At 45.7% G+C, this 27,487-nt stretch overlaps 1 protein-coding gene across 5 annotated transcripts; it reads right to left on the bottom strand.

Annotated features, from left to right (window-relative positions):
* Positions 1–812: 812 nt before the first annotated feature.
* On the bottom strand, positions 813–27,098 carry RHOF (ras homolog family member F, filopodia associated). Of its 5 annotated transcripts, none has more exons than XM_072936117.1 (7): positions 25,809–27,091; positions 22,561–22,783; positions 11,086–12,084; positions 10,849–10,936; positions 4,749–4,858; positions 3,891–4,025; positions 813–1,801 (listed from the first exon to the last, which is right to left on the bottom strand). In XM_072936117.1, the coding sequence occupies exons 3-7, from the start codon at positions 11,248–11,250 to the stop codon at positions 1,637–1,639; spliced, it is 663 nt and encodes a 220-aa protein (XP_072792218.1). In that variant the 5' UTR covers positions 11,251–12,084; positions 22,561–22,783; positions 25,809–27,091; the 3' UTR covers positions 813–1,636. The 5 variants fall into 5 exon arrangements, 4 of the variants coding, with proteins under 4 accessions (XP_072792218.1, XP_072792216.1, XP_030141213.3 ...); XR_003962888.4 differs by lacking the exons at positions 11,086–12,084; positions 25,809–27,091 and adding exons at positions 2,435–2,724; positions 23,124–24,301 and having other exon boundaries at positions 1,575–1,801; positions 22,561–22,747; XM_072936115.1 differs by lacking the exon at positions 11,086–12,084 and having other exon boundaries at positions 22,561–22,747; positions 25,809–27,098.
* Between the last annotated feature and the right edge of the window lie 389 nt (positions 27,099–27,487).

The following is a 27,487-nucleotide window of genomic DNA, read 5'->3' as shown; positions in this document are numbered from 1 at the left end:
TAGGAAAATTACCTTTGCCATGTCACTGTCCTGTGGGCATGAAAAAGAAACTGCAATTTGCATATTTTCAACAGTTTTCACACCAGTTGGGCAGTGTTCTGCTATCTTTTACATATCCTGTAAGGTTTTTTGTTTTACTCCTTGAACTCTCAGTTGATGAAATCTAAATTGTCTTCTGTTGAGAGCAAACTGTAACGTCGTTCTGCAGGCGTGAGTAACATGAGTTCTGCAACCTGAGAAACTCAGATTAAAAAAGCCAGAGAGATTTCCACTGTGGAGCTGATGGTGAATGGGTCACTTCCTGAACGTTGGTGTTTCAGTTTTGTACTGAGTGAGGTGAGGGGTGGTTCTTTTAATGACAAGTGGAGAAAAGGCTGCACAATTCTTCAAGGTTTTTCTATAGTCAAGGATGTGCATAAACTTCCAATTAATTTAATTTCCCATTTTAGGCTCATAAGTATTCATGAACCTTAATTAAATCAAAACAAGTTAGGAGAAAAATGAAAAATATTTTTCAAGGGTCAAGACCTGTTTACCTGCATGTAAAGCAATAATGATGGCTTGCTCCAAAACAGTTTTGCACGAGCTGGTCATGTACAGTTTGCCTTACACAGAAAGCTTTCAGCAACACCTGTACTGCAGGAACCTCATTTCCTCTCTCAAGTTTGGTTTATGATGTGCATAAACTAGGGATTGCTTCTACAGTCTGAGATCTCAGTGAGGGGATGAGCAAAAGAACCAGGAGATAGGAGGCACATGTACCAGGGTGTGCAGTGGGAGTCTTCCTGATCTTTAGACAACTGACACCTTCATCACAAAAGGGAAAATTTTAATTTATACCAGTAGAGATTATTTCACAAGTGAATGAAATTTTCCTCCAGTATGCACCATGATTTTCCTCTCTCTTGTATTAAATAGGCTGTAAATGTGTATCATAAGACTGACTTAACATTGCATGTAGTAGCTGTTTGGAGTACTTCTAAATTTGATTGCTGTAAATTAACTATTTCCCTTGATACTCCATTATTTAATTGGAGCAACTGACATATTTCCACGGATAAATGCCATTTTCCATTCCAGCAGCAGGCCTTGAAGAACTCTGAGGTGCAGGTCTGCAGAGCTGGTCCTGGGAGGTGGTGGATGTTCCATCTGCACTCAGGGGCCAGCTTGAGGCCAGCTCCTGCCATTGCCACCAAGTTAATTAACTTGAAAATGTTAAGATTAAACTTCTGTCTCTTTAAAGGTGCCTGATAAGCTGCTTTAACATTGCTTCTGAAATATGTGAGTTTTCTACTGGAAAGAGGCAGTAAATTGTGCCTCTAACATGCCACAATTATTTTGCAGAGGAAGAAAAACACCAATACTAAGTGATATAGTAGCAGTTGTTGTTCGTTGCAGTTTAAGTAGTGAGTTGTTCACACTTAGAAGTAAAAGGCAGATGGGTGAAGGCACACAGCATGAGTTAACTGTGATAAGCAGGTTTGAAAACTCCGTGAGAACAGTGTAACAAAAGTGCAAAAATACTAACAATAATAAAAGTTTTTAAAATAAAAATTATCCTAGGAGTACAAATATGTAAAGAATTTGTTTTAAACTTCTATAAAATCTGATTCACTTGGCTCTTGTGCAGTCCAGATCATAACACTGAGCATACTTTCCGTTTCCTGTGGCCTTTGGCTTTCTTCATGGCACTCAGTGCAATGGTTGTGGCTTCTTTAAAAACATTTTCTATGTTCTCACGACATTTTGCTGAGCATTCCAGGTAAATTTGTGCGTTAATCTCCTTGCAAGCTGCCTCACCCTGGAAAGGACAAAAAGGTAAGAAAAGATGTAAGTTGGGTGGATGAGTGAAGGAAGATGAGTTGGGAAGAAAGGGAACTAATTTGTACATCTTTGCAATCATGAAGAAAGAAGCTGCCTCTGAGTGCAGTGCTCGAGTGTGAGTGGCATTGGAAATAAACTGAAGCACTGTAAATAAACTTGGTGTTTTTCCACTCTGCTGAACCAAAGCCTGGTCTAAGAGTTCAGAGCATTAGGGACTCTTGAGATGCAGTCCTGATAGTACAAAAATATTCCCAGTATTGAATTTCTTTAAACTAAATGCTGAGGTAGGTACTTAAGTGAGGATAAGATGTCTACATGGTGGTATTTTTTTCAGGCCTGACCTTAACTATTCTGTGATGTCACCTTTAGTAATGAATGTCACATGCAAGAACAGAATCTGCAGTGATGCTTTGCCTTGTTTTGCTGGTGCACATGCAGGAACCTTGACTTTTGCTTTGAAACTTCACAAGGGCGCAGCTAAAATCCTCACAAAAACAAACGGGTGCCTGCATTTCTCAGCCATGCAATGGGAACAGGCTTGAATCTAAAATATTTCCATGCAATGCTGGTTGTGTGAAATCACTACAGACAAAGCACAGTGATTTCTTACTTGTGATCCATTTATTGTCCCTTGTGTCCATTTATTGCAGAGCCAGCCCCCATGTTTGAATGCTTGTGAGCCTTTTACTGTGTACTCCAGGTCTACAACCCATGGCTCACAGACTCTGCAATTATTCATTGTAACCTCGGGGCGTGGGGGGTGGTGTTTCTTCATATTTAAGCCATTTGTCTCCTTCCAGTTGTTTGTAAGCTGCAGTGGTGGCAGATACTGTTCAGATCCTCTGTGCCTGGCATGGGAAGCATCGCGTTGTGGCTCAAGGTGCCATCAGCTGTGAAAAACTGAGGTAGAGCATATTTCAGGGAGGAAAAACCAACTGGGAGGGCTCACATAGGAGGCAAAGTTTGTATAACATGCAAACCTTGAGTTTAACTGTATGAGGCCTCAGCAGACTGGCCAGAAGTGTCTGTTGCTTGCTTGGAACCTCTCATAGGAGGATGATGAAGGGATTTATTCATGCAAACGAGGGACAATCTGCAACTGTTCACAGTGACAGGCTGGGACCTCATATTGTGTGCAAGGGAGACAAACTAAAAGGCCCAGCATGGTTTTGTGGTGATGCAGTTGCAGTTTATTTTCCTGCTGTTTAGAAGAAGTGGTGATTCACTCAAGGTCATAGTGCACTTGACCCTGTTCCCTGGACATGTGTCTCAGTTTGAGAGCTGCTGTTCTTGCTCTGAGGTGAGAGGAGAAGGATGGCTTTGTAGTTTAGAAAAAAGAAGAAGAAAAATTGGAGGACCAGAGCAGAAAGGTCTTGTGTGAATAGGACAAGCTGTTCCATCACTCTTTCTCCTGTACCTAGGGCAGCTATGCCAGTGACATAACACTACTCATAAATCTAACTGCTTCATAACACTTAGAGAGACTGATAATACGTAGTTTTCTTGAGATTACTTTAGAGACTTCAAAGAACAGTCTCTCATGTCAGAGAAACCTTGCAGATGTTCTTGCTATTGGCCTTGAAGTGATTTATTTTTAAGTAGGATTTGCAAAATACATTTATTCCAGAATGGTAGGTGTATTTAATACTGGAATGAGTTTCCTAACATCTCCAGTCTTTATCACAGTACTGCTCAAAGCACCAGTGATGGCTGCAATGTAGACTAATAACAATTATGAAGGAAGTCCAGCAAACTTGTTAAGGCTTACAAACTGGGAACATTAATAACCCAGCTGTGAAAGAAGAATGAGATGTAATGAGCATAGAAGGCAGATAGTTGTGTCCTTTAAAACTGCTCATATTTATCTTTACTTTGGCACTAAAAATGGGTGGTGATTTGGCCACTTCCAAAAAGAACTTACCAAAACCTCTGTTAGTGCTGTCAACCATTTCTTTATCTGGATCACCTAATTTTGCAGCATCTGTGATCATACCTGTGAGGAGCAATGCCATCACGTGCTTTATCTCCTGCCAAGAGGCCAGCACTGTAGAAACACTGGGGTTTACCTGGTTGTAGGTGATGGGCTCCTGCTTGGCAGCCCTGAGCTTGCGCAGCTGCTCCTTGTCCTTCCGAAGGTCTGTCTTGCAGCCGATCAGCACGAGCGGGACACCCCGGCAGAAGTGATTCACTTCAGGATACCACTGCGGGTAGAAAAACAAAACTTTGACATCTGTTTTTTTTATTTTGTCATTTGTTTCCTGAAATCAAAACAATACAGCCGAGCAGCATTTAATATAAGCTGCAATTTCAGAGTTTTGGAGTTAGTCTAGTGGGGTGGGGTGGGGTGGGGGGGCAACCTGCACTATTACATCCCATAAGTGTTTAAAACTCCTACCCAGAGTCAGCTTCTTTATAAAAACATAGTGGCATCTGTCTCTATGCCAAAATGTTTATTTACCATCTGTTTAAATTCTGAGGAGCTCCTCTAAAGCCATATTTCAAAACAGAATTTGGACTAAGTCTTGCTTTGTTTTCCTGGTGCTATGTCCAAGAATGCTTTGGAACACAACAGAAACCCCAGCACAGAGAAGTGGTTGCTCTCATCTCTTCTCTGCAAATAAATACACATGTGATGGAAGTAGTCTTTAAGATGTGCAATGTTAGTCACGTGACATTGCTACAGAAAAACAGTGATTTAATTGCTGGTGTTTGATCTTTTTAGTGAGAGCCAACCCTGGTCCTGAGCACTTGGGAGTCATGGAGAGATGAGCCCCAGCTCTAAGGTTTGTGACCTGCAGCTCAGCACAGGATGAGTGATCTGGGCATCTACACGCCCAGGATACAGGACACTAAAAGCACCTGCATTTCTAATCTGACATCTTGTCATACATCAGGCATGTGTAATTCATTTAGAAGCCTCTTACCTTGGCTGCTACATTATCGTAGCTAGTGGGGTTCATGACATCGTAACAAATTAACACCACATTGGTGTTCTGGTAAGAAAGCGGCCGTAGCCGATCATAGTCCTCCTGCCCTGAAACACACAGGATGGTTTGGATGAAGAAATCTCTGTCCTGAGCAAGCAGAACAATGGGGATATGTACAGACACATACTGGAGATCAAGAACAATGGTACTGTAATTGCACAGACTGCAAGTTTTTCATACTTGTAAAATTCCTTCCCTTGAGTACAGAAGATTCTCCCTCACTGACAAAACACATGGTTTAGAATAAAGAACACATCCTCAGCAGGTTTTAATAAAAAGCCTGCTTTGTCCACTTGGTAAGGACTTAGAAGCAGTTCTAAACACCAACTGTCAAGTTACTGCTCACAAATAAAGTCATCAAGAGAAATATGCTAATTATTAAATATTTTCAGTTTGACAGTGACAGTCCCCATAATCATTAGCACATGTGATGCTGTGACAAGAAGAAACACTGTATTTGCTAGACAGGAATGGTGAAGTAAAAACCTTAGTGGCAAACTTGCTTTTTCCCAGCCTGGTGAGCTAAGAGGAAGCAGTGATTACACACAGGATTGTACAAGGCATGCTGCAGCATGAGCCAGGCTTAACTGGCCTTTGAAGCAGGACTCCCCAGCAGATCTAAGGGAATTCTGCTGAATTCTGGAATAGCAGGGGATTTGTCATACTTCTGATTAGGGATATTCTAGCACGCGATGTGACAAGAGGAAGCTGATTTGCTTCAGGCCTGTACTCTTCCCCTTACAGTAATCACCATGCCAGGGTCTGAAGGTGTCTTACTTTGAGAGATTAAGTTCAAGAAAGCAGTAATTCCCAGCTACAGCTGGCAGCTCAGGAATAATAAAAAAAAAAAACAACAATCTTTTTTATTTAATAAGGAAGAAAGCATGATTCAAGCAGTCTTTAGAATGTGTATTTGTCATGTGAATGCTGAAATCGGGCACATGTCTGTGATGTACTGAATTTCCACAAGGAGAACTGGGAATGCTTCCTTCCCACTGTCACCACAATCCACACACACAGACCAGAAACTGCCCTACAGGGAAGTTCCACGTCTCAGATCATGTTGATATTTCAAATGAAGGAATGCAGAAAATTTCAGTGTGTCCCAACTTTACAGCAATGATTCCTGTCTGGCACCTGCCTCAGTCCAAAGTCATGTATTCATCACTTGCCAAATTTTTTGTCTCCAATCTGAAGAACTGCAGATACTAGAAGGCAAATAATACTACAATATTTTTCTCCCTTCCTTAATTTAAATGATTGGTTGAGCTACATTTTATTCCAAGACAATCCTTGCTGGATAAGACATTACTCAGTTTGCCTGAGATGTTTGTACAATTGGAATCTTGGATCTGGACCACTTTGTATTTGAGCTTCCACAACAGCTGTGGGTTCTGTGGGGAGGTGCAGGACAAAGAGGGATTGATATCTCAGGGTTTAATCCATAAATAATACACAATTGACAAAATTATGCATGTTGTATAAACATTCAGAGCAAAGATTGTAGTGCTTATCCCTTCTTATTCTCCCAAACCATCTACTTGTTTGCAACCAATTTGCCATTTTGTTGCTGAGATAATCCCTTAAATGCATTAAATACATCAGGTGCCAAAATTTTTTTCCCTCCTAACTTCCTCTAGTACTGTGTAAAGTTTTCCTTGTTGAAGTTCATGCCTCTGAGTTTCTAACAACATAACTTGTAAAATTAAAAGGTCCTCCAAGTTGTTGTTGGCAATTTGTGAGGCAGACAGGGCTGTCCCATTGGGAGAAATATGTTTATTTGCTTGGAATCAGATCAACCCCCTAAATTCACACTCTCCTGGATGGGATAACAGAAAAAGTGTATTTAGTTACGTGACACAATATGTTGTATTGCAGGTCAGATCTATAGATATGCCCTGGTGAACTGCTCCTTCATCTTCAAATCCATTTGCAGTGATGGATTTTAAAGCAAACAATAAATGCATGAGAAAACACTGTATAAAACACAGCTCCATGTGCATTTGGAATGTTGGATACAGAGTGCAGAACAGGGTGGGGTGCAGAGAGCAGAAGGGGAAGGTGAGATGGCAATTGCTTAACCTTAGGTTGAAGCACTCACAGGGAAGGAGAAAGAAGCTGCTCTTTAGAAGCTCAGATGCAGCTCCTCAGCTGCTGAGGATGTAACGGGACCCAGATCAAGCTGTATCTAAACATAGACATCCCCCTCTCTGAAAACAATCCCTTTCACCCCCTGTCCTCAAGTGCTGCTGGTGAAATGCAAGAAAGAGCCTGGGAGACTTTTTTTCTTTGTAAAGCTGCTCAGTCTGTGGTCAGAGCTAATTTGGCAGAGATTTAGGTCTTTTTTCTAAGAGTTTTAAAAAGGAGGAACAGAGGTGAACCTAAGCAGTAACTGAATGTCTATGCAAAGCCCTGTGTGTGCTTCCTCAAACACAGGTAGCTGTTTTCTTTCCCCAGTTAACACAAAACACACTGTGGAGGAGTTGGTTAAGTATCTGCCTACGTGTGAGCATATTTGTGACCTCTCTGTCTTCCTCAATTCATTGTATCATCAGAAACTTGGGGGTTTTCAAAAGAAAAAAACTCCACCCAACTGAATTCACGTAAAATGTGCCAATTCTCTGCCAAGCTCCCAGTCCTGCGTGCCTCTGGGAGATGCTGTGTAACCACATCGCTGAGGTGGGGAGGGAGCTCTGGTGGTGGCTGAGGGTGAGCAGAAGTGAAACCACAGGTCTCAGTCTCATGTGCATGTTCACTTCTGTCTGCTCTTCCTCACCCCTTTGTCCATTCACCACCAAAGAAGTGCCAGCCTGTGAGCTGCTTGCCAGCTATGTTTTTTCTCTTCTCAGTTTAAAACAAATTGGGAAATGGACATTCTTGGCAGGAGGAAAGCTGGTAGAAGAGGATACTTGGGGCCATCAATTTAAAAATTGGGGTTTTTGTCTTACACAGGCATGACTTCCCTGCCAAAGTTCTGAGAACTTATTCTTGCATTCACTGGCTTTTATAATATCTCTGAAGACCTTGTGCTTCTGTCATCAGAGACCTGAAAAACCTCACTGGAGGCCTTGCATGTGCTTCCTGTCAGAGCAAGTACCCACAATGATGAGGCATTACTTCCTCCCCAGCCCAGCAGTGCTCTGCTCTCTTCTCTGAGAAACTCCTGCACCAGGAATTGAGCCTCGTGTCTGAACTGCACCTCGGGCACCGACACTGCTCCCCTGGCATGGAAAAACTACAGAGTTCGTTCACCTCTCAGTGCTTTTGCCTCTGCCAAGCACAGCTGGAAGTGGAAACTTTTAATTGAAAAAAGCAGCTGCAAAGGCTGCTTGCAGACCAGACAAGTGACGTTACAAAGCCTCTACACATTGCATGTGTGTGCCACCAACTTCCTGCAACAGCAAGAAGTGTTTGATGAGGAAGACACAGTAGCACAGTACAAAACTCGCACCAAAAATTCTTTTTCTGGTATATTTTAGACTAATCCATTAAGTTCATTTGTTACCAAAATTCTTGTCAAGAAAATAATACCTTTAGTATCTTGAAACATTTGTTTCTTAAGCTTTTTGTTTGTGTCCTCCTTCCTCAGTAAGTGGGACAAGCTCAAAGGTTTGAGCTGCACAGGAGTTGACAATACAAAGAATCCTTCCAACTTTAAACAGCCCATGGAGCTGAGCCTGTCCTTTACCTTTCCATGATGTACACCCAGCTCTATTTAGTGCTGCCCCAAGCAAGATCCTAAAAATACACAACTCGTGGTTCTAGCCTAACCCTTAAGGAACTCAACATCAGTTTTGTACTATTAAAAACAGGATGAGATTAAAATGTGTGCTCAAGTGAGTCCTTCCTCTAGTAAAACTTCCAGTTACAGAAAGAGGCTGAAAAGCTGCTTGACTTTGACAGAGTTTATAGATATGTAACATAAAACTGTGTAAGCAGCTTTGAAACAGAATCAAAATTCACGTTTTCCCCCCTCCCAATTAAATGTCTTAACCCAGGCGATAATCTCCCTGCTTTCTTTCTTGCTGTGTCTTATGAAAAGCAAAATAAATTTAGCAGGAAGGGAGGATACAAGTGTCAACAGCCTCAAGAAACTTGTAGCCTTGTGGCCATTATGCTGTTTTGGGAGGTGAAAAATGTTGGGTTTCGAGGTTTCCAGATGAGAGATGGAAAGCAATTGCTCTTTCACACCAACAATGGCAGCTCCGTTTCCCAAAGTGTCTCACAAGACACAAAACACAGCCCACTGTTCTTCAGTGCAGCAGTGCTCTAGTCCAAATCATTTTTTACAGCTGTGAATTCAATGTGGAAAGTACACACTAATAGTTATATGCATGAACAAGGAAAATACAGAATGTGGGGTAATGGTTTTAAACTATCAGAGGGCAGATTTGCAATAGGTATAAAGGAGAAATTTTTCACAATGAGGCACAGGCTGCCCAAAGAAGCTGTGGCTGCTCTAGCCATGAAAACATCCAGGGTCAGCTTGGACAGGGCCCTGAGCAACCTGATCTAGTTTAAGATGTCCTTATTCATTGCACAGGGGCTGGAGTAATGACCTTTAAAGGTCCCTTCCCACCCAAACTGTCCTGATTCTGCAATAAGCCATCAGCTCAGTGAGCAGTCCCTGGGCTGCTGGTGGCTGCAGGTCTGGTGCAGAGCTGAGCTCTGAGACACAAGGACTGTGCACTCCTGCCAGGCTCGGGAGAGCTCAGTGCTGCAATGCTGGACCTGCCCAGCCCACTGCCCTCTCTGGACCCAGGCCATGCTCCTTACAGCCTGGAAGAGACTTCAAAGTGCTGGAATGTGTGGCACGGGGATTTTAAATAAGAGCTAGGCAAAAAAATCCACACTGACAGCAAACAAACTTACAAATCATGAGTGCAGTGGCAGGTTCTTGGTGCCAACACCCTGTATTAACGAAATTCCTCTTTGGGTGCTCACACCAGATTCCAGTCCTTCTCTTTTCCTCTAAGACTTAGACTAAAACCCCTTGCCATTCAGTAGAAGGTATGTTATCCCAACTAAATGGACTTAGAACAGTGACACTAACACAAGAAGACACAGTGGCAAATTGGCTGCTCAGGATCTTACTACACTGTAGTAAAAATTAGCAGTGAAATTTACTTTTAGATTAAAAGCCTTTTAAATTATGTTTTCAGCTATCACATGCAGTATACAAGAAGGTAGGTGTGGTTTATTACTACTAAAAATGACTGGACTGCATTTGGTTCTTATTTATCTTGCTGTAAATTTGGAACAACTCCACAGGCTTGAACTGAAACAGGTGACTTACACTGAGCTGAAACCAAGCACGTGTCAATTTTAGGGTTCATTTAGGAAAGCAGCTGGATAACAGAGTCTGGGAACTTTGAGTGAAGTTGAACACAAACCATTTCACAAGTTCTTCAAATGAACCTGAACAACTATCAGCATTTTCACAGGCTTTTGACTTCGAACACAAACCAGCCTTTTTCTCCTTCCCTATTCAATCACACATGGCAGAAAATTAAAATGTTTTCCTGGTTGATTGTATTATGCTTTGCATCTGGGAACTGGGTTTTAATACTTCCAGTTATGGTTGCTATTTGATGTTTCTGAATTAATTTGGTTGTTAAGATAATGAATGAGTCGATGACCAGAACTGCCATTAGACAATCGATCCTTTTTTTTCTGGAAGGTTGATATGCAACAGGTAATGGTGGTTGGTTTGCCTGTCTTTTCATCTCTAGCAGTCTTACCTGCAATGCTATGGTTAAACTATGCTGGTAAAGAAGCAATTTGAAAACCTGTCGAACTTTACAGTCTTCAAATATTGGGCTGATTTAAGATGACACTGAAAAAATCTTCTGGAACAGAAATGGGGATGTGTGCGCTCACAGGAGCAACATTTTACAGTAACACAGTTTCTGCTTATTTGCCTGAAGTTACGAAAGGCTGGGCCGGCTTTGGGCTCAGTCCCAGGCCAATGTCCCGGGGTGGTGCCGTGGCAGTGGCCGCTCAGAGCTGCCCCTCGCAGGAAAGTGGAACCCCTTACCTGCGGTGTCGTACAGGTTCAGGGTGACCTCCTTCTTCCCCACCGTCACGCTCGTTGTGTACTTCTCAAAAACAGAGGGCGCGTATTGCTGCAAAAGGAGAAGGATCTCGATGATCTCAGAGGCCTTTTCCAACCTTAATGGACTCTGTGATTGTGAGAAGCGGTGCTGGCGGGGCCCAAGCGCTGGGGCCGGCCCCGGCTGCAGCCCCCAGCCCCGCGGGGATGGCAGCCCCTCACCTCGGGGAAGGAGCCCTTGGCGTACACCATCAGCAGCGACGTCTTCCCGCAGCCTCCGTCGCCCACGACCACCACCTTCACCTCCTTCCTGCCCGACGGGGCGGCCGCAGGGCCGCGGGGCTGCTCCGCCGCGCCCTCGGGCACGGCCCCGTTGGCCGCGTCCATGGAGCGGGAGCGGAGCGGCCCCGCTGAGGGCGCAGCGCGGCCGGGACGCGGCTCCGCTCCCCCTCCGCGCCCGGGGCGGGCAGAGCCGCCCGCGCCCCGCCGGGGATTGGCCGCGCCGAGGCCGCCGCCGCCTCAGGTGCCACAGAGCCCCGCCCGGGTCCCCCCGGACACTCGGGGAGCCTCTCCCGGACACTGGGGAGACTCTCCCGGACACTGGGGAGCCTGTCCCGCACCCTCATCGCCGGCCCGGGGCGCTGCGGCTGCGCGGGGGCATGGCGGGAAGTCCCCTCAGAGCCGCGTCCCCTCAGAGCCGCGTCCCCTCAGAGCCGCCGGGGCCGCTCCGCCCGCCCGTCCCGCCGGGCAGCCCTCGAGGCTCCATCCCCCGAGACCATCGGGCCACGTCCCTTTGCCCTTCCACCCACGCACCCCATCCATCCTCATTTATTTATTCCCGTCCCATTTGTTCCCACAGGGAACAGTTCCCAAGTGGCCAGCGCTGAGGGCGCGCTCCATCTCCCCGCCGATGTGTGACCGGCCCCGAGGGCCGAGCGGTGCCAGGCACGGTGAGGGCAGGCAGAGACCCCCGAGCCACCCCCGGAAAGGCACCTTGGCGCTGGCACTGGCAGTGACTCACTGCTTGTTTTCCACTGATTTATTGCTTGGGAAAAAGTTGACAGCTCTGCTCATCATCTGCTTACCACCCAAGGTGAGCTCCAATGAAATTAACTGGAATTTGTAATTTTAATTGCAGAGATGTGGTGGCCCCAGGCTTCCACGAGGCGTTTTTTGGTACCATGGGACGCAGGGGATCACAACAGCTGGGTATGTTTGGCTCTGGAAGAGGATCATAACTGCTGGGTTATGTTTGGTTCCAATGCACATGTCAGGGGAATCACACTGAGTTTTGGACAGACCCTTTCAGGTGCAAATCTACCACCACTCAGCACAAAAAACCTCCATGTTTCTTTCCTAGCAGGAATTAGCACTATTCTCTATCTCAAATATAATTGTTTTTACGAAATAAAAATTTCCTCTATTTTTTTTTTTTTTTAATACCACTTGGAATAGCAACAAACCCCTAAGGACACATTGGGGTGTAGCAAGACCATTTAATTCAACTAAGATAAAAAAAAAAAAAACCCAAACCACAATTCGAGTAAGGCTTCTCAATTTCCCCTGCGCAGTTGTGTCACTAGATGGCCTTCCAGACCCAATACAAACACCACTGCACTCGGGCAAGGAGGGTCCTGCTTTGTGCACAGGGCAAACAAAAAGCTAGAAAAGGATATTTCTGCAATAGATAAGAAAAAGGACCTGTAATACTTAACACAGTGTATATATAACTCAAATTATAACAATAAAAAAGTGGTCAAATTCACACCTATTTAAAATTCACCGTTTTTCTGTGGAAAAAGTTGATGCAAGCACATAGAAACTGTCAAAAAATGCTTTACGAGCCACAGTCTTATAAATCTTATCTGGAACGCAGGAAAAGCCATCAGCTCCTGTCCAGTGTAACGGCCAAGAGCATTCCAATGGCACAGGAATGGATGGGCCAGGAAAGAATTTGTTTTATCCTGAAATTCTTTATTTGGACCTGGCTCAAACCCAGTATCACACTATGTATGGTACAATCAGCAGGTAGAGTTAATAGTCATCCTGTAACTGAAGAATTCAGGGGTTTTTTTTCAAGTCAATTATTGCCATAAGGGGATTTTCGGGGGGATAAAAGTATTTTGTGGTTCTGTGAAGTTTTGCTTTTTGTTTTGGGGGTTTTTTTCCAAGTCTCAAAAAACAATCTTTACATTTCTCACAGCTTTGTCTCCTTGTACATTCTGTACTTCAGGAAACTTTTAGATTTGTACACCTTTAGATTTGGGGAGAAACAACATAAAATAAGCAGATTTCAAATACAACTGCAAACACTCCAAAGATTGTTTTTAAGTAATGGATGTTCTACTTGTAAGGAGTCAACTTATTATGGATGAAATACAACATTTCAGTGTCTCAGGTACTTAATTTTAATTAACAGCTATGCAATGCTTTAGGCATATCATTTAGGTATGGGCAAAAGCTGAGCCTATTTTGCTGACTCCAGAAAAAGCAAAATCTAAAATGGAATTGTGCTACTGATTTATATGGAAGAAGATTCAACCCTCTATTACTGAAATTCAAATATAATCATTACTAATTGTAAGTATCCTTCTCTAGTTCAGTTTTGGCCTGTATATTGATTTTGGCACAAGTTCTTTCATCAAAAGCTAACACATCTAACCTCTCAGTGTGGAGGTTCTCAGTGAGCACAACAAAACCAGGGCATTATTGGGGTATGGAAAATATCTGTGCTCCAATCTTGGTGCAAATTTGTTGCTTCATGATCACCAAGGAAAACGTTAGGAAGGCATGAAAGGTTAGCACACTGCTTAGGAAAACTGCTAGGAGTTTGTGGTTTTTAAAAGATACTTTAACACTCTGGATGGTATTGATGGGTAATTCAGGTTAGTTATGAAAACACCTAAAAAAAGACTCACAGATTAGGTTCAATAGTGTTTGTACACACCACCTGCTGCATACTCCTATTGTTAGTTTGTTTGGTAACACAAACTGGATAAGAATGGGGACCTGTTCTTCCTTATTGTCATCAGAACTATGTTTTTGAAATACACTTAATCTTTTTTTCATAACACAAACCCCAGTTTACAAAGACTTCAACATAACAACCAACCCCATTTATGTCCAAGGGAATATTCATAAACTTAGTTAAGAAAAGTGCATAACAAGACAGAGCCTTAAATATTTATTTTTTAACATTACCAGTGACATTAATTATTTGTGTTTTCAGCTATGAAGTCCCACTCCGGCATGTACCAAGCAAGAGCAATGCCTTGAAAAATTCACAATAGGAAAGACAGAGCCTAAGGAATGGGATTTACCAAGTAAGTCAAGTGAGTTTGATAAATTTCAGATGTTGTACAAGGCCAACAATAGCTTGTCATGTGCACACAGACTCTTACTGAGGGAGTCTCTGCCTCGAGGAATTTATTATGGACAGGGCACAGAAGGAAGGGGGAATTATGATGTGGGAGAGCTGAGCTGTCCCTGCTCACAGCACAAAGTTTTGGTGACAGAATCAGTGTGAGAGGAGAAGTCTATGACAAAGCAGGTGTATACTACTCAAGGTGATTCCTCCTGTTTACAGAACAAATGAACAAAATTGTTTTTCAGCTGTGCTTTTGCTCACAGTGCCAGCACTGCTCTGACCCTCACTAAACCCTCCACACAATTTCCAAAATCAAAGCTCCCTGGTGTCCTTGACTTTCAGCTGCTTCTCAGTCTCCATTTCTGCAGCGTTTCTCGCTGTTCCTCTTGCACAGGCAGAGCTCAACCATCTGGTCCTCATGGCCTGATATTTTACACACATACCCCCACCCCAAAAAATCCCTTGGGCCACATGATTCACCATCTATTCAAACCTTGCCATGTGCCTGTTTTTTTGTGTAGTAGCTCCTACTGATGTAAATCCCTTGTTCCACAAGAGCTCTCAATTGCCTTTTTCACTGAAGGCAAGGTGGCTGTGACACTTGCCAATTTCTGAGACATTTAACCCAACCTAAAACATTATTACATTGTTGTTTGGCTGAGTAGGAACCATATTTTTTTCCCAGTGGGAAGTGCTGCCAGAAAGGCATTAACTTTCCAGACTATTAAGTAATATGGAAAAATTATATTTCAATAAGAAAATTTCCTTTCTGCCTTTTCATTCCTTAGAAATAGTTCCTGTTTCACTTGGCTCAAGTAGCCCCTGCACTAAATCAGTGCAGAAATCTTTGGATAAACTCTAAGTAAAATCTGTCCAAATGCTAACAGGGAGTTCAGAGGGTTGGGAAAGACAACAGGACAAGGGTCTGCAGGGGGAGGTGTGAGACAAATTAAGACACACAATTCAGCAAAATCAGGCAGAGAATTTTCAGGCACTCTGATGTAGTTTGGACAAACTTTAATCATAAAACAAACACTCAGGACTCCCTGATTGATAGACAGGGAACACAAAATGTATCTTGGTTATTTTCTCTGGTATTCTTTAGATCAGGGGTGCCTACTGTGTGGGCCAAATATGGCCTGCCTGATACATGCATGGCCAAAGTACTGTATTTTGAATTTCACCTTTCATTAGAAACTCAGTTTTTGGCTTTGCAGCTGTGGGGGAAAACCATCCAATTTTACAAGCCTGAAGTAAATCAATGTGGTAACATCTCATCCTCATAAGTAGGTGCTCAGAGGCAGTTTCAAGTTTCTGTTGATCACCAAAGCGTGAACTCTCAAGCCAAATTCTGTTGCGAAAAATGGGTAACAGAAGGTTAGGATCATCCTATGCCTTTCTGGGACATCAAACACAATGAGTGATGTCTAAAAAGCATGAAATGAACAGGTGAGTGTCTGCCAACATCTCCACAGCTCTGCCTCCACGGGTCTGGGGGTCTCCCAGAAGTGCTGGCTGGCAGAGCTATCACAGCAATGCTGGATCTCATCCCCTGCCGCTGTGCTGGGAAGGCAATCTGGAGGTTTAGTGGAAAGAGGGATTCAAAACACCTCATTTCAGGTGAGATCTGCAGCTGTGTTTGCCTTAGGAGCTGGGCTGGGTTCTGCCATGGGAACAGGCAGAAGCAGTGGGTTCAGGAGTGAGGCACAGCCTTGCTCATGGCTGACAGAGAACAGGGATCTGCTACAGATCTGCATGAAATTAGTCACCATCAGATGTTCTTCTGCATCCATATCTGCAGCAGAGAACACATCCCATCAGGAAGTAATTTGGGGAAATTTAGGGAAAAGGGCTACAAACAGCTTTGCTTGCAACACAATGTGTTCTTAGCCAGCATCCAACCAATCCCTTTTGTATAACCTCTAAAATCCCTCTGGCTTAGGCCTGCCTGTGTTTTCATTACCCAACATTCCACCTAACCCAGAAAGCACAGAGATGCTATTTTTTTCAAAATTGGAGCACCCTCTGCAGTATCTGCTTCCTTCAGATCACTTTCCCCTTCTCTTGTTCCAAAATTATGTAATTCCTTGTGGATAGGGATATTTTCTTTTAATGTACTCACTGGTTCAGAAATAAGGGAAGACTGAACTCAAGAGCAGTGTGTGTTAATTAAGATGACCACAGCACCAGGGGAGGAGTTGCATTCAGCTGCTTTAGCTTACACAGGAGGGATTAATATGGAGTGGGTGAGTCAACTGTGGATTGCCAAATCTGGGTTATGCTCCCCAAAATTATGTTGGAAGATTCCCCTAAACCTGAAATATGTGGAGCTGTACTTTTTTTGTGGGGGCTATAGAGAACATCAAGTTTAAGTGAACCCAGGTTTGGCTTCCTAAATATACTTTTCACTCTGTGAGCTATAATGAGGCCTGAATAAGTGTGTGTTTTATAGAGTCATGAGTCAGGCTTTGATCAACACCTCATTCCTGCACCCTCGCACCTGGCCCAGGACAAGGAGGTGGGGAAACTGGGAATATTCACAGGGGGAGAATAAAAGATGGTAAAGTAGGCTATAAGAGAATGAACTATGGATGAAGTAGGGCCATGTTTTTGCTGAGTAATGCATAGCACTGACATTAACATGAAGTTTTTATTATCCCCTCTGATATCTATGCAAACTTCCCACAGGAAGGCAGCAATGGCAGACTGAAGAGATGATAAATTTCTCTATTTACATGGGGGACACCAAAATTTCTGCCTGTTTTTTTGTGGAGTGCTGGATGTATGGGTAAAGCTAAGTGGGAAACGCTTGCTCAGTCATTGTCTGGCTGGCAAGATGCTCATTCATAGAGGTGGAGGTTTGGCATGAGCCAGAGGAGCTTGTGGCTTGTCAGAGCATGGCCAGGCAAAGCACAGGGCCAGACTGAATATTTCTCAGACCTGAGAGCAGCCATAACCTGGCCAGAGCAAACCCTGACAGGAACAGCGATGCTCAGAGCAGGTTAATTAATAACTTGAGGCGCTGGAAATAAAACCAGGTTGTAATTGAGTGATGTTTGCTTTAGAGCTGTGATTCTTGGCCTGTGTCAGGTTTGTGGGAGCTGGTTGGGCTGACACTGCAGAGTGGCCTGGTTGGATGTCCTCGCTGAGAGTCACCAGAGCGGGTCAGGAAGGTGTTCAAGCAGTGGTGTGGGGTGGTGAGGGCAGGCACAGAGCAACAAGCTGACAGTGCTGGGTCTGGCACACTGCCCTGCCCTGCTCCACACCACTGCCCTGCCCTGCTCTACACCTCTGTACTTGATGGCACATTTCCTGTGTGTTTCACCCTTCCTACACACATCTCACCCTTCCTGGATCTCCTCATAACGACAGGCACATTGTCAAGTTCCTCATTGCTTACTGAGATTAACATAGTAGCCCTGTTTTCTTGAGTTGGGGAGATTTCCTGGTTAAAACTGTCCTAATTAAACTTGGATCTCTAATAAGGCTAAAAATGCCCCTGTGTGAATGGCAGCTGGATCTGCTTGTAAAATGTCAGTGCCTCAAGATCTTTAATGGTCTTGGGAGTCTAACAATAGTACAGACAGTGCCTATTCAAAGATAAGGGCTCCAGGCACATGTAAGAAGGAAGCAAATACAGCATCCCCATGAATCAGACATCTTAGACAAAAATTTTCTAAGTACAGAACACATGTGGCTGTGTATTTGTCAAGTACTTTATTCACTTGAACTACACACACAGCACCCGCAGGAAAGAATTTCCACTGTTAAGTATGAGTGGGCTCCTCCATTTTCCTTTTAGGACTCAATTTTGGACCTGGGAAAAAGTGTTCTCAGTCGAAAGGCCTCCAAGCAAGCCTGGGCTGGTCATAGCACAGCAACAGCTGCATGAGCTTAAATTCCTCTCCCCTCCCTGCTGCACAAGCCGTGCCCCTCAGTCCTGTGCCTGGAGAAGAGGAATGTCCAGCTTTCCTGCTTCCCTGCCAGCTCCGCTGGCATTTCCTATTCCACAGCCAAGTGCACGTTAGGCACCGACACCATGAAGTGCTTTTTCATGTGGGCAGTGGTGGTGGAACTAAGGATCCCTTTTGGTCAGAACCCCCTGCAGATGTTCGTGACACTTTTTTCACTCTTCTTTATGCAACACGTCAGGCGCTTGTGATAATTTACTACCACAGGAACCTCTTCCTGCATGCTGCTAACTGCGAGTCCTTCCGGACTGCTGGCAGGCACTGCCCAGGGAAGGGAAAGACAATGTGCAGCGGAAGGTGTCAGGAAGCAAAGAGAGCCCTGTCCTGCATCGGCAGCTCCCAGGAGAGAGACAGGCAAAAATGCAGCAATGGCTGTGTGGGTTTAGTGGAAACTAACTTCAGTTAGAAACTAGCAATGGCTGCCCTCTTGAAGGTTAAAACAACGAAAATATCTGGGAAAGGTATTTTAAAAAAAGAAAGAAAGCAAGAAAGCTAAAGCAAGTTCAAAAATAACTCAGAAAGTAGACAAAGATAAGAACAGATGCTGCAGGAGTCAAGTCTGAACAAAAGGCATGGGCTATGAAAGAAAACCACAAATGGCAGGGGTTGAAATGTAAAACATACAGTTCACTGTGAAACATGAAGGATGCTGTTGTATTCCACACCTCCTCTTCCTGGGTGTAGCTGTCTCCACAAGGTGAAGGGCAGTAATGAATCAAGCTCCTTCCCTCTTCCTGTATTTTCTATTCAATTATTTGCAGGCTGTGCAAGTTCTGCTTTATTTCCCCTCTCCATATGCCACATTCTCCTTCTGTTTTTTGGGTTTTTTTTTAATTCTGAACTGTGCCTTTGGCCTCTCTCCCATTCCTTTCTCCTCGGTGCGTGCCCCCCACTCTGCCAGGATCTGCTGTCTTTGTAACCTCTGCTGTGCACATATGCTGGCTCTACCCGCCCCTCCTGCCACCCCCTGCTCCGCCGAGTGTCCCTTCTCCTCGCTCCAGCCTTTCTGCCAGCGGCTCCGTGAGCCAGCCAGGAACGGAGCGATTTTGCCATGGCCACTGCTCCCGTTTCCATGCTGCCGGCTCCTCTCCAGCGATCAAGGGGAAGCCGTGCTGCTCCCCTCGCACAGCACAGGCAGACACAGCCCTGCAGCTGCTTAGCAACTGCGAGCTGCTGTAGCGCAGGGAGCCACGGACGGCTCAGCCTCCACCGACCCGGCGCCTTCGGGCCCACGCGGCTGCTACCCAGGGCTCGGGGGACCAGCTGGGGCACTCCCCACCGTCCTGTCAAACAATAAATCAAGATGCAAATCCTTAACTGCACGATTGAGAGTAATGGTGGCAATGTCAAGGGCAAAACAAAGTCCTGGTCTCGTGTCGCATCGCACCAGTGGGAAGACACTGCTCTCATTTGTAAGCTGAACTCATTCCATTTGATCTTTGTCATCGGTTTCTGCCTGCAACGTTTTATACTCCATCACTTATAATCAGAATGTTCCTTGTATGTGCTGCATGTGTTAAAATGGCTTCCAGGTCCCCAGCTACCATCATATCAGACTGTTTAATGAAGTGTCCAGAGACACAGGTAATTTAATGCATAATATCCTTTTAGATTACTTATTTGTATTTTCATTTCCTTCTGATGAAAGCTTTGTAAGTGCCCAGTGTCTTTAAATGGTACATTCTTTTCATTCTTTCTCTTTTATTTTTGTGGAACTGTACTGTTCAGGGGCCATGAAGCACTGAACTGTTTTGTAATTCAATGGCTTTAGAATGCTGATTAGAACTGCCAGCCGTCTTGATTTATTTCATGATTTTTATAAGCTTGAAAGCATTCTAAAAAATAACCAGCTCTACATCCTGATAGGATCACAGCATTTCAATGGCAGCAGCATTTCAATAGGCAAGAAGAAACACAAAACATTCTGCAAGTCAGGTGTTGAAACAGCTTCTTTATTCCTTTATAGCCCGAGAAAGATTAGATCTCTGAAAGCACTCACTCCCTACCTTACAGAGATGGCTTTGTCATAATACTTGCAGAAATAAGATGATCATATACAGTTTAAAAAGTAACACACCCCCCCTCCCCCTGCTATGGCAAATAGCCAACATATCCATCAAAATTTGTCTGGATTTCAAACACAGTAAGCGTTTGTTCCACTGTTGGGTGTCACCATGCATCTCTGCACCCCAGCAGCCAAACAACACAGCCTAGTGATTCCCTGTCATTGTTCAAGGCTCGCATCCCATGCATCCTCAGAGCATGCTGGGGCACAGGTGAAATCTGTCAGCAGGTTGCTTATTTTGGCTGACAATTCCCTAGACAGATCATCTGCTGTTCTTAGGAAGGAATGAATAATTTCATGGCAAGAAAATCTGAACAGGCAAATACCCTGTCCATATTCCTACTCAATATTCCTTTGATATTATTAGCCTGGTTTCCTAAAAATAAAACTGTCTAATGCGACTGCGTCGTTCTATGTAATTTTCTCCCCTCCTTCCTTCAACTTCATATTTGGCAGGGGGGAAGAAGTCCCTAATGAATTTAGATCTTGAATGAACTTCTGGATACAGAGTATGTAGTGAAGCATCACGTCTAAAAAAAACCATCTAACAGGAAGGTCTCAAAATGTACTTTGTAACCACCCTGCCCCTGACCTCTCATCTTTCTTTTATGGGTCCTGCAACCACCTGTTTTGTGCTCTGCATTATTTAATGGCTACATAATAGACACCAGGGCAGGCAAGTGTTGCAGTGTGCCTCTGGCTCCCTTCCAGCTCCTAAACTGGGCTTTCTTCCCATGCAACTGGGGTGTGGCAAAGGATGGTGTGGAACCAGACCTCCTCCTGACACAATATTGACACTGCTGAGGTGTGTGTACACACAGCAGGAACCAGGAAACACCCACAGTGCAGATAGGTTATCTGGAAGAAAACATAAAATCATAACCAACCAAGTTTGTAGGTGACACTAAGCAGTATCAGGAGGGAGTATCAAATAAAACCAATAATTTTAAAAGGCCATTGCAAGCAACAACACTAAGAGTTTTCAAGAGGACTAGAGCAAAGCCATACATGCAAAACAAAGAGCACAATCCTACAGTACAGGGTTGTCATCCTACGAAGGAGAAGATCCGAGAGTATTTTAGCAGCCCTGCTGGGAAACCAGCTGAACACAGGCTGGAGTAATCCCTGGATGCCTGACAGACACATCTGAGCCAGGAGGCTGTTGGCTTGGGCACGGTCACTGCCGATGGCTCTGTCCCCTTCTGCCCAGATCAAAATGGTGACAAACTGGAGCAGGAACAATTACAGGATTAGTAAAGATGGACCCGAGGGGGAGCTCTGCAGCCTGCAACGGAGTGTTTAAATGCTCAGCTTGCACACAGCTATGAGAGGCTGGAAATCTGGTAATGGAGAATTCCTCTGCCAAGGAGACTGAGGGACAGACACATCCAGAAACTGAAAGCAGAAACTAGACAAATTTAAAAAGGTACTTTGATTTCTAGTCTGTCAGGTAGCTTTTTGATGGAAACAATTTACCCATATTTTACTCCCTTTCGCAGCCCATTTGAAAATGAAAATCTGATCTTTATCTAAGATACAGCTATGCTGCAGTTAAATTCTTTCAAATGAGAAAAAGCCAAAAATTCATAAAAATCAAGAGACCTGCACAATGCAGGAAGTTGAACCAGATGAACCTTGGTCTCTTTTGTCTTTTATAATCTATTAATCTAGTTTCCTTGCACAAGCAGTGGATTGTGACTTTAAAACCTTCAATATAAAGGATTCTGTGTACAAGGCAGTCTAAAACAAAATGTTGTAAACAGTTAGGATCATTGTTTGGCAGAACAGCTGCATATTTTTTATTTCACTTTGCCTCTCAATCTAATTTGCTCTTGTTGCAACACTTTGCCAAAGAAATTAAATCACTTCTTATTGATAACAGACAGTGATATAATTAGCATAAGAGTTTTCCACTCAACAATGCCAAGCAGGGACGCTGTGGGCAAGAACAAACTCCTTTGCTTCAAGAATGTGCACAGAGTCACCACAAGCTGTTCAGAGAAAAAAAATCTTTCCTCCCCCCCTTTCCCCTGAAAGATCTCTTTATCTAAAGAGTCTCACGCAGCAAACCAGGGTCAATCTAACTCAAGTATGAAAGTCTGGTTTGACCTTTCTGGGATTTAAACACGCTGTACCAGAACATTTTGCTTTTCAGATACGAGGTTCAGCCATGAAATCACCCACTCTGAGAGCACAACTGGTCTCAACTGCCTTGGCGACTTTTAAACTACACTGAACATTATAGTCATTTAGAAACTCTAAAAAACGGAAAGAAATTTTCGGCTCAGACTTACAAAAACAACTTCCAGCAGTGCTGAGGACTCACACAACTCACTGGGGCGGCACGGCAGGCTCGCTGTCCAGCGCCTGCTGCCCCAGCAGTTTCTGGCCCTGGTTTGCACGTACGCAGCGCCAGGCACACGCGTTAGGACCTCTCCCAGCTGGAGCACTTCATGGATTCTACCACCGGGAACAGCCGTCCTGGACAATGATTAATCGCAGACAAAGATCAGAGTCCTGGAAAAATATGCAGAGAGATGCAAGTACAGACAAAGCTGTCTAAGCTCCCACAGTATTATGGTCTGGCTGTGTCGCTTCAAAGCTGCGTTAGGCAGAACTGGTTTGCTTCAGGGTTGAACAGATCAACGTTATGGTTTAAATGCTGGTATTGCTAACAGCCAAATATATTTACACGTAAATCTGAAATCCCAGGAAAGTTAATAGCCCGATGCTGTATAAATATGCCTTTTTTTAGTCGCTTCACGTGCTGACTTAACTCATTACGATGCAAGCTGCAGAAACATTTTCACTACAGTTCAAAACCCCCTGCAAACAAGAGCCCAGCTCTGCGCCGTACTTTGATCTGCACGTCGCCTCTCTCGGCCATTTCCAGGAAGCTGAAATACTTTCCACCTCTATTGAGAGATACCAGAGGAGCATTTTAATGGTGTTCAGTTAAGAACAACGTCACCGTTCCTTCTGATTTTGCCAGCAGACGGTCACTGGGAGCCGTCGTGACCCGGGCCGGGTGCTCAGCGCTGGCTCCAGCGCGGGCCCGGCGCTCCCGGCCGGGCAAGGACCGAGCGGCGGCCCGGGCGGCCCCGGCTCCGAGCGCCGCAGCCCCCGACAGGGCTCGCAGCGCTACAACGCCAGCCTGGCACTGCGGAAGAGCTTTGGTTTTGTTGTTGGTTTGTTTGGTTTTCTCCCCCTCCACGGGAACGTGTTCTGTTTTGTGCGGACGGTTTGTCGCTTGCTCTCGACATAGAGGCTGACCCGGTGAGGAGCGAGGGGGGGAGCGAGGAATGGAGCGATGAGCGCAGTTGTTGCGAAAGGCGCGGGCTGCGGTGCCTCCTTCGCGGCAGCACCCTGCTACCTTGCAGGGAAACAGCCCTGAGCCTCGGCACATACCACAGCACAGGTCGTACAAACCCACGGACCGGCTTGTGCTGAGCCGCAGGAGCTGCGGGCAGGGCGCACCCTGCCCGGCACATGCCGCTCCCGCAGACAGCCTCTGCCAAGCAGCCACTTACCTTCTCCCTCCCTCAGAGTCCGCAGGACGGTCCTGCTCTAGCCTTACCAGGGAGGCCACCTCTATACAGTGTTTGCTTTTCCTCCCTGTCCTGCCCTCTGAAGTGGTTGGTCAAGCCAGGCTTTCCTGGCTCACCTACTCTGGGTCTGAAGTGAGCACAAGCTGCAATTCCCCGCAGAGCACAGCGAGGCTTGTGAAATTCCGAGATAACCCTCAGCCTCCACTCAAAGCGAGCTGCAGCAGAATCTGCTCGGGGGAAAAAAAAAATCCCACCAAAAAAACAAAGCAGAAGGAGAAAAAAGAAAAAAAAAAAAAGAAGAAGAAAAAAAAAAGACGCCACATGTAACACCTCGTCGGGCCATGGCGGCTCCACTGCAGCGCGGCACCGGCTCCGCGCCAGCCCTGCCCGAGCGGGCCCGGGGAGCTCGGCGCTGCAGGCCGGAGGAGGCAGGGCAGCGCTGCCCCGGCTGGGTGATGGCGGAGGGGGGAACAGCCCAGGAGAGGCAGAGAAGGAAAACAACAAAGAGCCATGTGACGGGGAGCGGCGGCCGCGCTCCCCCCGGCGCACCCGCTCCGGGCGGGGAGGTGGCGGCGCCGCCCGGCCCCTCCCGCGGCCAGCGCTACTGCTTCCCCCCGTCTTCCACACTGCCCGGGCTTTAATTTTTTTTGTGCATTTTATTTTTTTTTCCCTTATAAGTGTAGGGAAGGGGGGTGGTGTTGTTTGTTCCTCTTTTTCCCCCCTCTGCATTAGGCGACTTCCATGGCTTGCTGTTTTTATAAAGAGAGCGGGAGGCTGCGGCGGGGGAAGGGCGGTGTTATTTATAGCAGCCGGCATTATCCGAGCTGCCTTTGTCCTCCCGGCCGGCCGCCCCCCCGCCCGGCCCGGCTGGAGCGCCGCCAGCCCCGCTGCCGCAGGGCGCTCCCGCCATGTTGTGCGCGGGGAGAAAGAGCCGCTGCTCCCTGCCCAGCTTCGCCCTTCCACAGCCCCTCACAAAGCGCTGGGGGAAGGGAGGGGGAAAAGGGGAAAAAAAAAAAACAACCAAAAAACAACACCCCAAACCCATCATTTCCATGCAGCGCCCGGGACGCGGAGCGCCGGGAGGCAGCGGGGGGAGAGCCCGCCGCGCCACCGCCCAGCGCTGAGGAGAACGCGGCGCCGAAGGGAAGGAGAAGCCATGATGGCGGCTGCCCTCACACAACACGGAGCGCGACCGGGAGCGCCGTGCCCGCCGCCGGCCGCCCCTCCCGCCGCCCGGGACACGGTGCTGCCGCAGCCTTTCACATAATAAACCCACCAGAATTCGGCGGGGAGGCCATTTTCGTGGGCTGGGTGGCGGCACTAAAGCACAACTGCTGTGAATATCAACTGCGTCACGGCTCTCCATCTGTAACACTCAGGCTGCAAAGGGTCCCTCACTTGGAAGGAAACTCCCTCATTTTGGATATACTTCCAGACCTCCTTTTTCCCCCCTCTCTCCAAGTCACTGCCTCTCGGTATGAAGGATTTTACAGTGCTTTCTAGGGAGACATCCGCCATTAAGACTCACCGTCGTGAAAAACACCCCCCCATTTTGTTGCCTGTTTTTTGTCGAGCTTCTGTAATTAGACGGATAAAACATGTAAGGGATCCCTACCACCACCACCGCCTTCTCGCCTTTTTTAACATCAACCTCACTAACATCTTACTGTTCACAGGCAGATTTTTTTTTTTTTTTTTGTGCTTTCAATTTAACAGCCACGTAATGCCTGCCTGCAATGGATTCACAGCGTCTCTCCGCACCAAAAAAAACCCAAACCCACCCAGGGCTGAGGACGACCAAGAGCTTTGTGCAGAAAGAGAAATCAAATCCCTCCCTGAAAACAGACGTTTCAGAGGTACTGTTAGATGTTTCTGAGGAGAAGGAGATCGCCACCGCTTTCAGACGACCATTGGGATCTTTCCACCCAGGACAATACCATTAGCTACAGGCCTGGGCTATTTGTTCCTCTGCAAGGGCAAAAGGGTTTACTTACCCGCACACCATAGTTGAATGCAGCTCTGAAGGTGAAGTTGTTACTCTTTTTTAAAATAATGGCTATAAGTATATATATGATCTGTATCACCACTTCTCTCGTAAGTTTGCGAGCCAAAGCGGATCTTGTTAAGATAAGTTATGGATCTTTGTATGACAGTGGTCTAGCATCAAAAAAAAGAGGAAAAAAAGGGGGAAAAAAAAGCTATAGAAAAAGTCCAGCTATGTTGACTGACCGTACACAGGCGAGGACTCCTGCTCGAGGCTTAAATCTACCTTCCTGTGGCAGATTTACTCTGTACATAAAAAGGACGTTCAGTGTTTTTCCACAGAGCACGCAGACACTAAAAATATTCTCCTCAATAGTTTTAGGCTGCACATGTCAGTGTGAAAACACCTAGTTAACATTTACTGGTGCTAAACAACTTTTAAGCATATCTTAGCCAGATAATTTGCTTTATAAGTAAAATATTTCAAAAAGCATAAATTGGTTTAAACAGACAAAACATAAGACATGCAAATGAAGGCTTAGCAATAAGGACCACTTCGGTAACATTAACATGAAAACTACACTTAGCGAGGACAGAATGGATTGGGTACTTACAATGTAAGAGGAAAGAAAGAGAAAAAGCTTATCATAGTAAAATTGCCTTATTTTTTTTTGCCAGAATTTACTATTCCTATACCTATATTTAAAACATTACCTTTTAAGCACCAAAGGAGTTAATAAAAATGGCCAGGAATCAAGTGTTTAATACAAGAGAGAAGTCTCTCAAATTTATTGTTCAGTCATCAGAGCTGCTTAAAGCTTAAAAACCCCCAAAACAATGAAAAAATATAAAAAGAATGTATTTACTCTTTTTTTGTTGGCATTCGAAATTGTTAACTGCTGACATAGGGTGTGCCATGACCTAGTTACACAAGACAAAGATGGATCCCGAATCATAAGGGTGAAAAAAAAAATCCGCATTACTTTTTTTTTTTTTTTGTTAAGGGTTTGAGATATATATATATATTTAAATCTTCCTTCTTCAGTGAGTCGTCTGGCACCGTGCTAGAGGCTCCCACCACCCCGCGTGGTGTGGATTCACATGGCGGATCCCCCTTTATGGAACAAAGGAAAAGCCCAGTTGGCCATTTCGCTCCACTGCAGAAAAATGGCTGCGGGTCCCGCGGCCTCTCCTTGGCTTCTGCCGCGCGGTGCTTTTACCCCGCCGCCTAATAACTCAAGCCCCATGGAAGCCGCGCTCCTATTGGCTGCGCCCACCGCGCTGCCGCCGCCCCAGCCAATGGCGCGGCCGCTCCCGGGGCCGCCGCGGCCCCGCGCCCCGGGACGGCCGCGCCATGCGCCCGCCGCGCTCCGCCCGGCCCCGCGCCCGCCGAGCGCCGGGGGCACCGCGCCGCCCGCCTCTAACACCGAAAACAAAATGGAACCTCCCCGCTGATTGGCTGACGAGGGCTCCGGACCTTTAATAAGCAAAGCTGCTCCCCCATCTTCCATCACCCCTTCCTCTGCGTGTGTTGCCACCCCCCCAACCTCCCCCCCCCGCACTCTCCGCCGCAGCGGCGCGGCGGGTCCGCGCTCCACCCGCCCCCGCGGTCGCCCGGGCTCGCTGAAGTCTTTCCCTAAAAAAAAAAAAAGAGAAAAAAAACCGGAAAAAAAAAACCCCAACTTGTCCC

The sequence above is a fragment of the Taeniopygia guttata genome, chromosome 15, assembly GCF_048771995.1.
Source record: "Taeniopygia guttata chromosome 15, bTaeGut7.mat, whole genome shotgun sequence".
NCBI lineage: Eukaryota > Metazoa > Chordata > Aves > Passeriformes > Estrildidae > Taeniopygia > Taeniopygia guttata.
The sequence above is the reverse complement of the archived record's forward strand: the minus strand, read 5'-3'. Positions and strand labels throughout refer to the sequence as shown.

What these genes read in the sequence shown, in the direction of transcription:
- RHOF (XM_030285353.4), bottom strand. Translation starts at nt 23,206, where the DNA reads ATGCTCCTCTGGTATCTCTCAATAGAGGTGGAAAGTATTTCAGCTTCC. An exon ending in CACTGCTGGAAGTTGTTTTT is followed by an intron (nt 10,937 to 22,560) that starts GTAAGTCTGAGC and finishes CTCCTTTTGCAG; the next exon opens with CAATACGCGCCCTCTGTTTT. An exon ending in AGCCCATCACCTACAACCAG is followed by an intron (nt 1,802 to 3,890) that starts GTAAACCCCAGT and finishes TGTCCTTTCCAG; the next exon opens with GGTGAGGCAGCTTGCAAGGA.